General features: G+C 39.6%; 1 protein-coding gene across 1 annotated transcript; it reads left to right on the forward strand.

Annotated features, from left to right (window-relative positions):
- Positions 1-2,772: 2,772 nt before the first annotated feature.
- Positions 2,773-14,194, forward strand: gucy2d (guanylate cyclase 2D, retinal). The gene is made up of 20 exons (XM_068331172.1): positions 2,773-2,846; positions 4,250-4,519; positions 4,580-5,281; positions 5,461-5,762; positions 5,854-6,226; positions 6,479-6,563; positions 6,655-6,760; positions 6,917-7,036; positions 7,123-7,203; positions 7,375-7,551; positions 7,652-7,808; positions 7,903-8,052; positions 8,223-8,371; positions 8,475-8,638; positions 9,875-10,067; positions 10,633-10,807; positions 11,353-11,451; positions 12,444-12,538; positions 12,628-12,710; positions 12,827-14,194. Exons 2-20 carry the CDS (start codon positions 4,408-4,410, stop codon positions 12,909-12,911), a joined length of 3,408 nt encoding a protein of 1,135 aa, XP_068187273.1. The 5' UTR covers positions 2,773-2,846; positions 4,250-4,407; the 3' UTR covers positions 12,912-14,194.
- The last annotated feature ends 1,335 nt before the right edge of the window (positions 14,195-15,529 follow it).

Consider the following 15,529-nt stretch of genomic DNA (forward strand, 5'->3'; position numbering starts at 1 on the left):
CAGCTGTGGTAGGTGGCCTAAATAATTCACCTAACTACGGGGTCAAGTTGAAGGCAAGTGTCTAAGCTTCTCCATCCAGGGTTTTTATCTGCATTTAATTAATTAACCCTCATGTCTCTGCTTTCACTAAGAACATCAATTCTGAGAGAGATGTACTTATAAATCATTAAATCACATGGCAGTCTTTGCTGTCATGGAGTCAATCACACGCTAGTATGAAGCTGGTAGACAGATTTCGTATGTAGTATTGCGATTCTAAATCAAGTTCATTTAGGGTTGAATACTCCATACACAACCAAATCTATATGTGTCCATTGAAAGCCGTCATTTTCCACATATTTTTTGCAAAACAAGTCAATTCTTGTATAGCAACACTGAAATACTATTAGATTATTTGCCTGCAAGACTGTGTTTAGATGTTTGGAATGCAGATTAATGACATTTAGAGCTAACAACAAATTCGAAACGTCAGCACCTTGCAGTGTGCTGACCCTGCAGCTAGTGGGTTCTTTGCTCTTGTGACCTTGCTGTGAAGTGATCTCTACCAGTGTTGTTGGCCATACCACTAAGAGGCTTGCAGGCAGCAGATCAGTTAAGCACAGACTCACCTGTCTAATCTGATAACTTCAACAAGGGCGTTATCAATGTGGCGAACAGGGCAAACAGGAACATACATATAGTTTTAGTCTCATTCTTTCATGTGCAAAAGACCATCTTCACATTTATAAAATGCACTGCAGATTAAAATAAATGTTTTTGCTGTATTGTTTTAGGGGACCTTGTACTTAGACATTTTTGCAAAGGACCTTCCCTTTCCTCCCTAAGCTTAAATTCCAGCTGTAGCGCTGCATTGATAATGCTGCCAGGTCAACAGAGCAGCAGCAGATTTTCAGTGGCTTACTACAAGATATTTTTGTCCCTCCAGCTCCCGGTCACATAGTTCTTATGCTTTTATTAGCATTTCTTTCTGTCTGTCTGTTGATGCTCATGTTCACACTTTCTCTGTGACCTTTTTTTCAAAGAATTTATTTTGTGGAAGGATGGAGGCTGCAAGCTGTCAGGAGCTGCATGAAGCACAGATAATCTGAATAAAATTGGACTTACTTATTTATCTGTTATTTAACATTATCATTTTCTGCACATTTATCAGGAGTGAGACTGAGGATATTTAAGATTGATACTTTATTAATCCCGGAGGAAATTGTACGTATCCACTGCTCAGGCATTACATAACGAATAATACTGGATAAACACCAGGAGAAAAAGAAACACTGACATCACAGGACATACCACAAGACATACACTACACTAACAGACACATGCAGCACTAACAGGACTTATATACTAAACTATAACTAAAATATAAAAAGTATAAAATTAAAAATATAAACAGTATAAAATTCAAAATATAACAGTATAAAATTAAAATATAAACAGTATAAAATTAAATTAAATCCATTCAACTGCGTGCTGACCTCGCCACCTCTCCCCCGCTCCTCCTGAGAGAGTCATTGTACCCCCTGATGGCACGGGGCACGAAGGAGGACCTCAGCCTCTCTGTGGAGGCGCTGTGTGACAGCAGTCTGCCGCTTTAATTTATTTAATTTTATTTATTTAAGAAATAGTTACATACATATCCGACCTGAAATATGCTACAATTTTTTGTAAAAGTAAATTTTTTGGCATCTTTAGTTTCATCAACAGAGAATGAAAAAGAGCAGAGAAGCAGGTCTCTAAAGGATTTGAGCTGGTACCAGGGTTATATGAGGCTACAGATGCAGGTGCCTTAATCACTGCACTACCATCAAGCCTTGGGTTAATGCATGCAGTTCTGTCATTTAAGGTAGCCTCAGTGATTGCTTGCCCTGCAAAATGTTTCCTTGCTTTTGTTAAGGGGAGCATTATAAATTATTTTCCTGCTCTGGCCAAAGACTATTAATAGCTTACAGAAGTAAATTGTAGAACTTATCACTGCTAAAATACACAATTGGCAATGATGGAAAAAATAAAATCCATCTTTTATTCAAAGTCAAAGTTCATGGACTCTGAGTGTTGCTATTCAATTAAAATAAATACATCCTGACTCCTTTAAGTAATGACCAGAGTTCCTCCTATGACATCTTTTTTGTGGCTACAGCAGGACATTTTGCTGACAGTAAATCAGCCCAAGCTTAATGTTAGCTGCCTTTTTTATCGCAGTTCTCCCTACTGCATTATAAAAATAATTGTGAGCTTGTTACATTTTGTAGGCTCCTCTAAACAAGCATCTTAGCTTACAGCGTCCAGAATTAACATCTCTGTGTTCTCACCTTCTTCTTACACCTTCTTTTCTTCCCCTCAGGCCCTCCCCCTCCACGGACTCTACCCACACTAGCATGGATTAAAAGCTAAAGAGTACTGAGAAGTCAAAGCTTTCCAGTCCTTCCCTCCCTTTTCTTTCCTTTACCTCTGCCTATATCTCTCTGTTAAAATGGTTTAGTGCACCCCTTCTCACACATCATCCTTTGCTCTGTGTGGTTTGGGGTGAGTCCCAGTCCAAAACAGGGACAGCAAGAACCGAAACAAGACTAAACCACTGGAAGTTAGGAGATTTTTCGATCTATTTGTTCACTATGGTCTTTCAGAACTTGGATGTAAGAGGAGATCATTTGATTTTGATTTATATGATATATTTTCTATTTTTCATGCCATTTGGATTACCCTTGATATTTTCCTCAACAACAGCGCAAAAATAACTTTTTTCTGCTGTATACATCTGTATGTTTTGCGTACCTATAGTATGGATGGCGCTATTCGACGTAAGACTCCAACAATGACATGCTTCCTATTTAGAAAACCTGCTCCAGGTCAGAATTTTCCCTTCTTAAACATTTTAATTGTTATTTCTTTTCCATTACTCTGGCAAATACATGTTTAATTTTGTTTATGTGAACATCCATCACACAGTGTCAAGGAAGCCTTCAAATCTCTTTGCAGTAGTTACTCCAATGAGTGTTCCAACAGCAACAATCGTCTCAAAAATGAAAGATTAATTGGATTTAAAAGGATTTAATTGACCTGTTTTTATTATTTTAAGCTGCTAGAATAGACAGAACAAAGCTAGAATATCAGTCAGTGCTCCACTTATCAGCTGCCGATAAGCTAATGTCAGTCTTAGTTTCTGTGAAAGGCTTGTAGGTCATTGCTGACTTGCAACATTTTAGTTGTTAGACAGTTAAAGAAATCAGGCTAACTGGTGATCTGTGTTGTTAACTCAGATTTTTTGAACCAATCAAATTGGTTTATTGTGATAAGATTGAGAGCTCATGTCAAGATATTAAAATAGTAATGTGCCAGAGTATCAATGTTACTATTGCCTGGTTTAGTTTTCAGATATTCCATTTAATAAATGTCGCATTAATATGCGTGTGATTTTAATGATAACGTTAACAATTCATTATAGTCAGATTTGTGCCGACCGTTTATATAAAGATCACAGGTAAGACTTTTAAAACATCTTCATAAATCAATAGACATTGGTGGGACAATTTTATTTCTTCCAGTTTGGAATTCCCTGAACTCAAGAAGGGTTATCTGTTATTAAAACTACTCTCTCCACTGCCACATCGCTCAGGCCTTTTGCTCAGCACTCCATGTCAGCCATTTTAAAAAGTAGACCTCAGCAGACAGACTCAGGCCAGCTGTGCTGGTTTGTTTATCAGGGTTTAAACTAAAATTTTAACAATAAGAGATAGAGGACATTTTTTGCATACTCCAGTATTTAGAAGTTAGGAAATGTTCCATCTTAATTCTTATCAAGCTGTAAGGTTTGTAAATTCAGTGAATGTTAATGGGATCCATTGGTCTTTCTTTTGTAATTCAACCTACAAATCCACTGACATAAAGAGACAAAGACCAAATTGATTGATTATACCTAGATTTAGTCCAAAGTTAACTGGCGCTTGATTTTTTTTCTAAAACTCCATGACCTCTCAGAACAAATCAGCTTGCCAATCTCATGCCATTAATTCTATAAGCAAGCGCACTGGCACTTAGGGCACCATGTCCTCAAAGGGACAGATGGATACTGATGAGATTCCACTTAGAATGCAAGATGAACCAGTCAGGTCAGGGATCATGTCTGTACCTTGGAGACTGTTTCAGCCTTGAGGTGTCTTTGCTTGTGTCACAAGTCTTTGGAAACTCACACTGAATCCTATTGCTACCAAAGTTCTAATTCTTTCTGCTTTTTTTTCTTTTGTGGAGGCAGCGATGGCTTTTGGTCATCTCATCACCAATCCAGCTTTCATCTAGAGGTCTCCTTAGTGCTAAGGGAGTCAGCCCTGCCCTCAAAGACACCCTCGCACCAACAACCATTAACCGTGCCCCTCCTCTGTCTCTAAAGCATCTGAATAGCTTTGTGAGGAAATGGCAAGTCACAGAGATCCTCGTTTTCTGCACAACCTGTCCTACCACCCACGATGGCAGCACAACTCAAAGAAAGTGAAGAGGAAAAGACGTATGCAAACAGGAGCTACAAGTAGTTATGATCAATATAATCTGTTTGATCCATTAGTAGCTTCATCGTCATTGTCAACAGGATCCTCATCATTCAAACCACAGCTGCCATCATCCTTTATTCAATGCTCTGGGAGAAGGTGGGGGAACTGGTTCCTTCTGCCCTTACTCATGGTCTCATTTCTGCCATGTCAAGCCTGGGCAACCACTTTTAAGGTGGCCCTGGTTGGACCCTGGACATGTGATCTCTTGTACTCGAAAGCCCTCCCAGACTTGGCGGCCGGTTTAGCTACCACCCGCATAAATAGGGACCCCCATCTTAACAAAGGCTATTGGTATGACTACACGCTGATCAACGAGGACTGCAAGTCCTCCCGAGCTCTTGCTCGCTTTGCCGAGCTGGACGGTTACGGTGCTGCTTTCATCGGCCCTGCAAACCCAGGGTTTTGCACCTCAGCTGCTCTGTACGCAGAAGAGTGGGATGTTGGGATTCTTTCCTGGGGCTGTCTTAAACCAAACATGAATAAAGAGGAGATGTATCCCACCTACTTGCAGCCATTGCCACTGTCCTCTCGTGTACTCTTTTCTGTGTTACGGTACTTTCGCTGGGCTCATGTGGCCATTATCTCAGAGGACACGGACGTGTGGAAGGCCACAGGACAAGAGCTGGCCTCTTCTCTGAGGGCTCTTGGCTTACCTGTCAACCCTGTAGTCACTATGGAAAACAACAAGGATGGGCCTCGCCAAGCCCTGACAAAAGTGCGGGAAGCAGACAGAGTCAGAGGTGAGGTGTAAATGCACAGATGATCAAAAACAATCAAATGTTGTGAGCATTTAAACATCCTCTGCTCTGCTTTCTCTCTCTCTCTCTCTCTCTCTCTCTCTCTCTCTCTCTCTCTCTCTCTCTCTCTCTCTCTCTCTCTCTCTCTCTCTCTCTCTCTCTCTCTCTCTCTCTCTCCACAGTAATCATTATGTGCATGCCTTCTGTCCTGATTGGTGGTCAGTCTCAGCACCAACTTTTGACAACAGCCTTGGATATGCGTCTGATTGACCGTGGCTATGTGTTCATCCCCTATGACACCCTGCTGTACCCACTACCCTACAAGGATGCACACCATTACTCACTAGGCAATGACACCAAGCTGCGGAAAGCCTATGATGGCGTTCTCACCATTACCATGGACTCTGGAGAACGCAATTTCTACGAGGCCTTCAGAGATGCTCAGGACAGCTATGAAGTTCATGGCAGCATCCAACCAGAGCAGGTGAGACTATAATAATTAAGTGATACATAAACAAGACGACACTTCTGATGAGGAAAGACGGGAACTCATCACCTCACCTTCATTTTGCCAGGTTTCTCCATTCTTTGCCACCATCTACAACATGATTTACTTCACAGCAATGGCTGTTGAGCAGGCACGTGCCAGGGGAGGTCGTTGGGTCAGCGGTCGGATTCTGGGTGACAGCAGGGGGGGCTTTGAATTTGAAGGCTTCAATCAGCCCTTAAGGGCCGGTTGGAATGGCGAAGGCATGCAGGCGCGATATGTGGTGCTGGACTACAGTGGCATGGGCTCCTCTCTCTACTCTACTCATGTTCTGGAGGCTCCTCATACAGATGGCCTTACTGGAGGTTTGAAATACCTCGGTCGCTCCATCCATTTTGCTGGCAGCACTCCCTACTCAGACTCCGGCTGCTGGTTTAGCCCATACTTTGCCTGCAGTGGAGGTGAGGACAATGAAGGTGTAGTCACAGGAAATAAATGCAAGTTAATATTTGTGTGTTACCAGATAAATTACAGTACCATGAAATCTCAGACTTTTGCATTTTGTCTTCTTCTTCTTCGTTGTCTTCTTCCTCTTCTTTGTCATCATCGTCGTCGTCGTCTTCTTCTTCTTCCTCTTCTTTGATTACCTTGTAATTTGGCTTTTATGAATAACGTACTTTTTAAAAATCAAAATCTTCTTCTTTTTCCCAAAGGTATGAGTACACCCACTTTCCTCTTCCTGTGCTTGCTGTTCATTGTGTTGTTTGGTCTAGGACTCATGTTCTTTACTGGTTTCAAGTACGTAAAGATGATCATATCAAATAATGATATATGTTCTGCGTAAATTTCAAAAAAATGCTTATAGTATTATGTTTCGTCTGTTTGTCAGAAGAGGCAGGATTAGGTTAAATTTTGGAGGCAGCAACAGTGGAGCAGCAAAAGTAGTGCTGACTCTGGATGACCTGATCTTCATCAACACACAAATCAGCAAACGGGTTAGTTCATGGCTATTTACATGTCAAATATTATTATCATTATTGCAATATGATGAGTATTTGACATTATTTGCTCCAATCTGCTTAGCGAATATCTGATACACATAAATTCTTTACCTGTAAAGATGTTGAACTCTGAATTCTATGTGTGAGCAGAAGCTTAATGATGAGAGCATCTTGAGGAGCCAGCTGGATATGAAGACACCTCATCACTCGGTGTCGGGTCGCAGCTACCTGGCTTCAACACCTGACAGTTCAAACGTTGCTGTGTTTGAGGTAAGATGCGTTCACTGAGCTCCAGTTGTCACTTTTCTGGATGTCTTTGGTTTGATGATAACCGTGGGGCTTTGTTTAAATCCCAGGGTGACTGGGTTTGGTTGAAGAAATGTCCTGGTAGAGTCGTGTCATGTGTGAACAGCAGTACCGAGTATGTCTTTATCAAGGTAAACAAATGTCTCAGGAAGTTGATAACACTCAGTTCTTGATCTGTGATTACACAATTGTTTGAATGTAAAATTTTCATCAAGATGAGTGATATTCCCCTCCCAATGTGTAGATATCAGTGACACACACCTGATTGTACAGCCTTAATGTGTCCATTGTCCTCCTATCAGCTGAGAGACATGAGGCATGAGAACATCAATCTGTTCCTGGGACTGTTCTGTGACTTTGGAATCTTTGGTATCGTGACCGAACACTGCAGCAGGGGAAGCCTGGAGGATCTGCTCAATAACGAAGAAGTGCGTCTCGACTGGATGTTTAAGTCTTCCCTGTTAATGGATCTGATTCGAGTAAGAGACAGAAAGAGAGAGAGAACAACCACTTTGACTTTTATTTCACACCCGGCTGTGTTTTACCATTGCTCACACATTTTTAACCAACTGCTTTCAGGGAATGAAGTACCTGCACAACCGTGACATCATCCATGGGCGTCTCAAATCCCGCAATTGTGTGGTAGATGGCCGCTTTGTGTTGAAGGTGACAGATTATGGCTTCAGTCAAATTTTGATTTCCCAAAGCATCGAAATTGATGAGGAAAAACCAGAGAGTGAGTTCCTTAAATAAAATGATTCAGAGATTTCCCTCCTACTTTAACTGGTTCTGTCATTATTTATTGCTGTGTTTCATTTTTTTCAATAAAGATCTACTTTGGACGGCACCTGAGCTGCTGCGAAATCACAGCCTAAGGAAGAGAGGCACTTTCTCAGGAGACGTCTACGGCTTTTCCATCATCGCTCAGGAGGTCATCTGTCGCTCTGCACCTTTTTGCATGCTGGACATGCCTCCCAAGGGTGAGTAAAATGTCCCCAAACATCACCAAAATGAAACTAAGCAATAAAGAAATCAAGAAATTCCAAATGTTTACTTCAGTTGTCACTGCAACATATTTGGTCCGACTTTAGCATTCCTGTTTGTGCTTCACTTTTGTGTGTTTTTCTCCAACTGTGTGCACTGTTGGCAGAAATCATCAGCAAGATTAAAGAGCCTCCTCCCTTGTGCAGACCTGTTGTGTCAATAGACGAGGCACCGCTGGATGTCATCCAGGTTATAAAACAATCTTGGAGCGAGGAGCCAGACAGGAGGCCGACCTTTGAGGAGATCTTCAAACAGGTGAACGCTTGGAAAACATTCTTTGTTTCAGCTCCGTTTTCACCTGCACGCTAAAGCATCAAGATGGAAATGAGTTTGCTTTTCCCTTCTTGGTATTCAACAGTTCAAGAGCATCACTAAGGGAAAGAAGACCAACATCATTGATTCTATGCTGCGCATGTTGGAGCAGTACTCATCCAACTTGGAGGATCTGATTAGAGAGAGAACAGAGGAGCTGGAAGTGGAGAGACAGAAAACTGACAAACTGGTGGCTGCAATGTTGCCCAAGTGAGTGTCCAACAACTGATAGGAATGTGGAGTTGAGGAAGTTTGTCTATTGAGGTTTGGTGGTAACATCTGTCTTCGGAATTCTGCAGAGGTCAATTACCTCATGCTTCTATAAGGAGGTCGTCATCTCTGAAACTGGTGGATTCAGCGGTGGGGTTTCTCCCTGACATAATAGAGGGTTCTTCTACTAGTATTTAACTATTTATTTCAGTTCAAAACGTACATTTGGTATATTCTGCCAGAATATACCAAATATGTTGTTCAGTTGGATTCAGGGACTTGGGGAATGTGATATTTATTTCAATCTAGCTTGTTAATATCAATTATTTTATTTTTTTTAAAAAGCAAAATATATTGTAAGCAATGTTTATTGTCAAATGCAATTCACAACAAAACTGTAGGCTGACAATAATCAATAATGTACTACTTTTAGACATCATTCTGAGATGTGGAACTGTTTGTGTTCAAAGTTTAACTTTTATAAGCTAAGTAAACCCACCTGTGAAATTATTAAAAATCTTTAATGCTGCATGATGATCATAATGATAATCTAATGTGTTCTTTAATAAAGCTGCATCATTTAATCAGAATTTCTTAAACCCTCCTAAGCCTCCAATGAACTCTGGAGCCTTCATCACTGCTGTCATTCAGACACTTAGCTAAGACAGTGTCTTCGCTGTGTTATTGAGTTTAATAGAACTTGTCATCTTTAGAATAATACCAAATCAAACAACCAGTTCAGGTCAGACAAATTCGGTGTTCATTTCAATTTGCCATTAAAAAAAGTTTCAGATCTTACATTTAAAACAGAATAAATAACAGAAGAACACTCAACCACAAAAGCCTTAACATCCATGCTTCATCTTTGGAACTGATGTTCTGTCAGTATGTATAATGATGTGTCAGTCTTGTATAAACACCTTCAAGTCTCAACGAGATGTCAACAAGGACACTTTAGGACACACAACTGTCTTCTTTGTGCCCTTCATGATTTTTTGTTGTTTTATTTTAATGAAAACAAATATAAATGGAAAAAATAATACTCCAATCAAAGCATAAAAACCCCACATCCATTTTCCAAAGGAAATGAACTTCCTTCTGTTAAGCTTCTTATTGAGAGGAGAGTCTTGCCACGCCGTCACTACGTTGTAATGATGTCAGAGATGGCATTTTGACATAGGACAGAGCTGATGAATGTTGTTTAAAGGTCTGACGCTCATCATCTTCCTTCTGTAGGTCTGTAGCACAGGCGCTGAAGACAGGCAAACCCGTCACACCTGAGCATTTCCAAGAGGTCACGCTGTACTTCAGTGACATCGTGGGCTTCACCACCATCTCAGCTCTGAGCGATCCCATCGAGGTGGTCGACCTTCTCAATGACCTCTACACACTCTTTGATGCCATCATAGGACTGCATGATGTTTACAAGGTCAGCAATATGTTGTGCTGTGTTGGGCCCAGATTAAATCCCAGTATTTTAAAAGCATCTTTTGTTCACTACGTATATCATCATCGGTAGAAAGGATGAATTCGATAGTTATTTATTTCTTAAATTTGGTAATTTGGGATGTGAATAAGGTCTTGTTTCATTTTTAAACAAAATTCTTATTTATTTATTTCTATTTTTTGTGTTTCCTTTTGAAATCAAGATAATTCCTTTTTTGGTGGTGACCAGTACTGTTAACCAATCACATAAAACTCCCACGTTGAATCAAACAATCAATCAACCTTTATTTGTATAGCGATTAATCACATCAGCAGAGATTTCAAAGCCCTTGAACAGGCAGAGAAACCCAACAAGACCCTCTAGAGTAAGCATAAGCGATAGCAGCGGAGAAGAACTTCCTCATTGAGGAAGAAACTCCGGAATGGAATTTGCAGTCTATATAAAGTTGACCTCCAGCCCCTGAAATGGGGGCTGGATTTTCAGACCAGTATGAAATATGATTGCTTTTAGTGTGCTGAGCATCTTTTAACTCTTCTATTTTCCTTAGGTGGAAACTATTGGAGATGCTTATATGGTAGCTTCGGGCGTCCCCACCAGGAATGGCAACCGTCATGCAGCTGAGATGGCCAACATGTCTCTGGACATCCTCCATTGCATTGGGACCTTCAAGATGAGACACATGCCTGAAGTCAAAGTCAGGATCCGCATTGGCTTACACTCTGGTGAGAAATGTATTCAACTTTTGTAACCATAATAAACAATACTGTGGACATGATGGAAAGCAATGATGCTCCATTTCTGAACCTGTCTGCTTGACATGTGACATGACATAAAAGAAATCCTAAAGTGAATAAAACTTATTGCAGAGGAAAAAGAATACGGCGACACAAGCTGCTAAGACAAGGAGGTATTTTTACCTCCTTTATCCTCGTCTGCATTTATTCCTGGACCAGTGAAACACTATCCACTTAGAGCGCTTTCATCCTCTTAACACACTGCATACTTTGGATTTCCAATTCTTTTCTATGAATTTCATCACACAAACACTACTGGTATCGAAAGAAGAATTGTGTACTTTTATTTGAAGTGCCAAATGATGAGGAGAAAGAGCTGTAACCAAATATTTTTCAAATATTTCATTTTAGAATTATAAAAAGAAATAGTATAACTTTGATGCAGAAAAGGATATATGAAGTAATATCTTGCTTGTTAAAGAAAGACACCCCATTTGAAGTCCATCCCATCTGTGTGTGTGTGTTTTCTGCAGGGCCAGTGGTAGCCGGAGTGGTGGGCCTCACGATGCCCCGGTACTGTCTGTTTGGAGACACCGTAAACACAGCATCTCGAATGGAGAGCACTGGCTTGTGTGAGTGTCTCGCATCGCTTTACAGACCCGACGATCTCATCTCTTTTCCTAAAACTTTTTTTGACATGGTCCTTGTGAGAACAGGTGTGGCTTGTATGCATGTTCCCTGAGGCTAAACGGGCTTTGAGTGTGCAGTCCTCACTAATCCTTTAAGACTATCAGCTAAATTAGAGGTCAATTTGAAGTTTCAGTGGAAATGTCGTCATTCACCAACTTTGCCTCAGATGCCTTCCGTAAGTTGTGTAAAGGAAATATTTACCTAATTATTAAATACCCAGCAACACTTGTGTTTAAAAATAAACCTCACATTTGATGCATTCTGCTGTTCGACAGTAGAATTTCCTGTCCCGAAGCTTGAATTGCGCCACGTCAAAGGGTCAACTACTACTATATTTTTGGATAGTCTTTCAAGTTTTATACGTGTGTGTGTGTGTGTGTGTGTGTGTGTGTGTGTGTGTGTGTGTGTGTGTGTGTGTGTGTGTGTGTGTGTGTGTGTGTGTGTGTGTGTGTGTGTGTGTGTGTGTGTGTGTGTGTGTGTGTGTGTGTGTGTGTGTGTGTATGAAGTGTGTGTGTGTGTATGAAGTTTGAAAAAAAATTAATGTTACAATGGCTCAACCAGATACACATACCTCTGAGCATCAGTAAAAAATAAAACAAATTATTGGATTACAAAAAACAGAAATGTTAACCTCAAAATCAGGCCCACATCGGGATCTTATATTCAAAATGATATTGGTCACGAGTTGGATTTAACAGATGTGTTTCTGCAAAGCTACTCCAGCTGTCTCATCACAGAGCTTTTCTTTTTTTTGGTTTGGGTGTACATTGAGGCCGAGTAGTGTGCTGCCATCTAGTGGCACAAAATAAAAACGACAAGTTGATCTGTTACATTTCTTAGATACAGCTTTTATATAATTTAGAAGTACAGTAACAGACTTTTAGTGTGTATGTGTTGATATTGATAATGATTTTTTTTTTTTCATTTTTAACAGCTTACAGAATCCATGTCAGCCAAAACACAGTTGATGTTTTGAACAGCTTGAAGCTGGGATACAAGATTCAACTCAGAGGCCTGACAGAGTTAAAGGTGAAAAGGAAATGAGTCATAATATAGAATGAATACCTACTATACTGTGTGGTATCAGCTTATGAATGCTAAGGATTATTTGTTCCTAGGGTAAAGGGATTGAAAACACATATTGGTTGGTAGGGAAGGAAGATTTCCACAAGCCACTGCCTATCCCTCCAGACACTCAAGGGTAACAACTTACTCCATATATGCATAAAAGTTTAACTAGTTTAATAGCAGAACAGCTTTTAAGATATATATGTGATTAAAACTTACAGTAAATTGTAAAATATTGTGTTTTTTCAGGGGAAGCAACCACGGCATCTCTTTGGAGGAGATACCGGTTGACAGAAGACAAAAGTTCCTAGATAGACAGAAGAGGATGGGATAGCTTACTGCTGTTGTATTCATTTATTTTTTTACTGAATGAAAATATACACATAAAAATCAATGATAATCTGAATATTGCTAAATCCAAACCCAATTTACTATAGTGTGTGCTGTGTTCAGAATGAAAGAGAAAGCTCTTTTTTCTTCATTTGTATGAGTAGCCCATCAGTGTCATGATAAACGCTGGCTCCGAGATGCATACATACATACATACATACATACATGTGTTGGTTTTAGAAGAGTACAATCACCAAGCAGGAATGGAATATCTACAAAAACACTAAAGTATTATTTGCTAATTGGGTTTACTGAATGTACTGTATGTATTTTTACTGATCTTTGTCCTATCTAGAAATACTGGAGATAAAATGAGCAGGTGCCTACACTGCTCAACTCTTCATCTCAGGGATGAGAGTCTGTGCTGCACTCATAAAGGGAACATTATCCTTTTCACAATGAAACATGAATACATTTCAACATTTACATTTTAGCTGAGGAGCAATGTTTGGGTTCACACACTTGATGAATTAAGTGATGTAACTGAAATTGGTCAGTATGTAAAAATATCTGACTTATTTCTTTAAGATATTTAATTATTATGGGTTTTAAATAACATGCAATATTGCTTAGCATTTCATCCCAATGCTGTGATTGGATGAGTCATTGCGGTGGATCACTTTGAATACAGAGATCCAAAGAAAATTATGTGCCCTAAGATTTAGCTTGGATGGAAATTAAAATGGAAATTCTATACAAATACAGACTGACAATAGAATTAATATTTAATGACAATAAAAAAAATGCCACGGGGTCTGTATGATATTGTTCTGTCCTCGACTTCTTTAATGTTGCATGGCTTGCTTTCATCAACCTTCACATGTTTTATACTAAAATATAAGATACACATGCTAACAAGACCTGAACTGTAGCTCATGCTGAATGCATGGCTGAGTGGACTTTACAGCATGTTGTGATTTTAATGGCATTAAGAGGATGGCATCAGGATTTCTGTGATGTAAATGATCTGCGTACTAGTCTCTTGAAATCTTTTTGCATTTTCATCTAATTGACAAAAACTTCTGGCTTTGCTCCATTCTTTCTTCATGGACTCTGCAAGAGACCAAACAGTGGCTCTATCTGAATGCCCCAGAGGGTTCAGTATTAATTTTCTGCAATATATATAAGCAGCGTGAACAGGAATGTCGGGGTCATGTCTTTCTGACTGGAGAATGTGTATATAATACAAATTGTACATGCTACAGTGAGTTTGTCTCGTGTCCTATGCAGGAGTCGGGGACTTTTTAGTGCAGTTTTTTTATGTTTTTAAGTCTTTCAAATGGAAAGATATCAATGAAGCACAAGGGTTTAATGCACTGTGCATTCAAAAACCACTGCACTGCTCTCTGGGTGTCTTCGGATTTACTGTAATTGTGTGTCTCAGCTCTGTTATTGAAGCAGCAATAGGCAGGCAATGTCAGGATTTGAATTTTCTCTGACAGCTGTGGACATTTCTTCATTTGGAGCTCACTGCTGACCACTTCACACATCGACTTGTCACAGTTGTTCATCTTATAGACACATAACTAGGACATGTGATGACTTGATTATCAGGTTGCTTGTGTTAAAGTTGTTCACGCCATTAGGTTTTTAGTTCCAGCACCGACTCATCAAGCATGACTGAACCCCCAAGGAGGAGGAAACACAGGAGTCAAAATGAGGAACATGGGAGTAAATGTGTGGATATTCCTTTGAGTATCTAAAGAACAAAATGAGTTGTGCTACCGAGTAGGCAGGAGATTTCTCTTTCTAAATTTCAAATCAATTTGCCAAATAGATCTAATCAAAATTGAATGGAGTGTATTTCTCGTTTTGAAAACTGAATTCAATATGATTCTGTAAATAAATTATGATTTTAGTGAAGAATGTGTTTTCAAGCATTTAGCCTTGAATGTATGTTGATCTCTTCCCCCCTCATAGTACACAAAATGATAACTCAAAGCAGAATAATAACAAGTTCAGTTGTTAAAATTAGATCAGTTCCTGCTGTTATGTACAGAAACAAGAGGTGAATATCTAAAGTATCAGCGCCATGAAAACTCCCTCAGTCATGAAGACTCAGTAACTCACAGGAAATCTTGGCTCCACATTTTTCCATACATCACAAACACTTTACAGTGATTCTAATATGCTTTGGGCTGTTTTCACTCACCTCTGACTGTTATATTCTGCAGTGGAACAATCCAAAGAAAATTTAAGGCTGGCTTTGGGTTATGCCGCGTCTGCATAACAGGCTGCACATAGTAAACAAACCCTCTATGGGGGTTTTGTCACAATTTCATTCTGAACATTGCAAATGGTGAAAAATTTGATTCATGATGTTTACTCAATGGCTTTCCAGCTTAAGCAGAACCTCTGTGGAGCTGAAGTTGCTCTGTGTACAGTAACACCAGCAAATGTTTGCATAGGTATCGGCTCAATGTGACTGTATTTCACTAAACATCTTTTAAAAAAACTGATGTAAATACAATTTCTGTAAAAGTAACAAAATATATTTGTTGCTTTGGGCAATGGGATTTCATAAAAGAATATTAGAATTCTTTCATGGATCTGCAATGTATG

The sequence above is a fragment of the Antennarius striatus genome, chromosome 13 (genome assembly GCF_040054535.1).
Source record: "Antennarius striatus isolate MH-2024 chromosome 13, ASM4005453v1, whole genome shotgun sequence".
NCBI lineage: Eukaryota > Metazoa > Chordata > Actinopteri > Lophiiformes > Antennariidae > Antennarius > Antennarius striatus.

Bases quoted from the DNA above. Each gene is read 5' to 3' on its own strand.
- gucy2d (XM_068331172.1), top strand. From the start codon at position 4,408: ATGGCAAGTCACAGAGATCCTCGTTTTCTGCACAACCTGTCCTACCAC. The intron at 5,282-5,460 runs GTGAGGTGTAAA...CTCTCTCCACAG, and splicing joins GGAAGCAGACAGAGTCAGAG to TAATCATTATGTGCATGCCT. The intron at 7,809-7,902 runs GTGAGTTCCTTA...TTTTCAATAAAG, and splicing joins TGATGAGGAAAAACCAGAGA to ATCTACTTTGGACGGCACCT.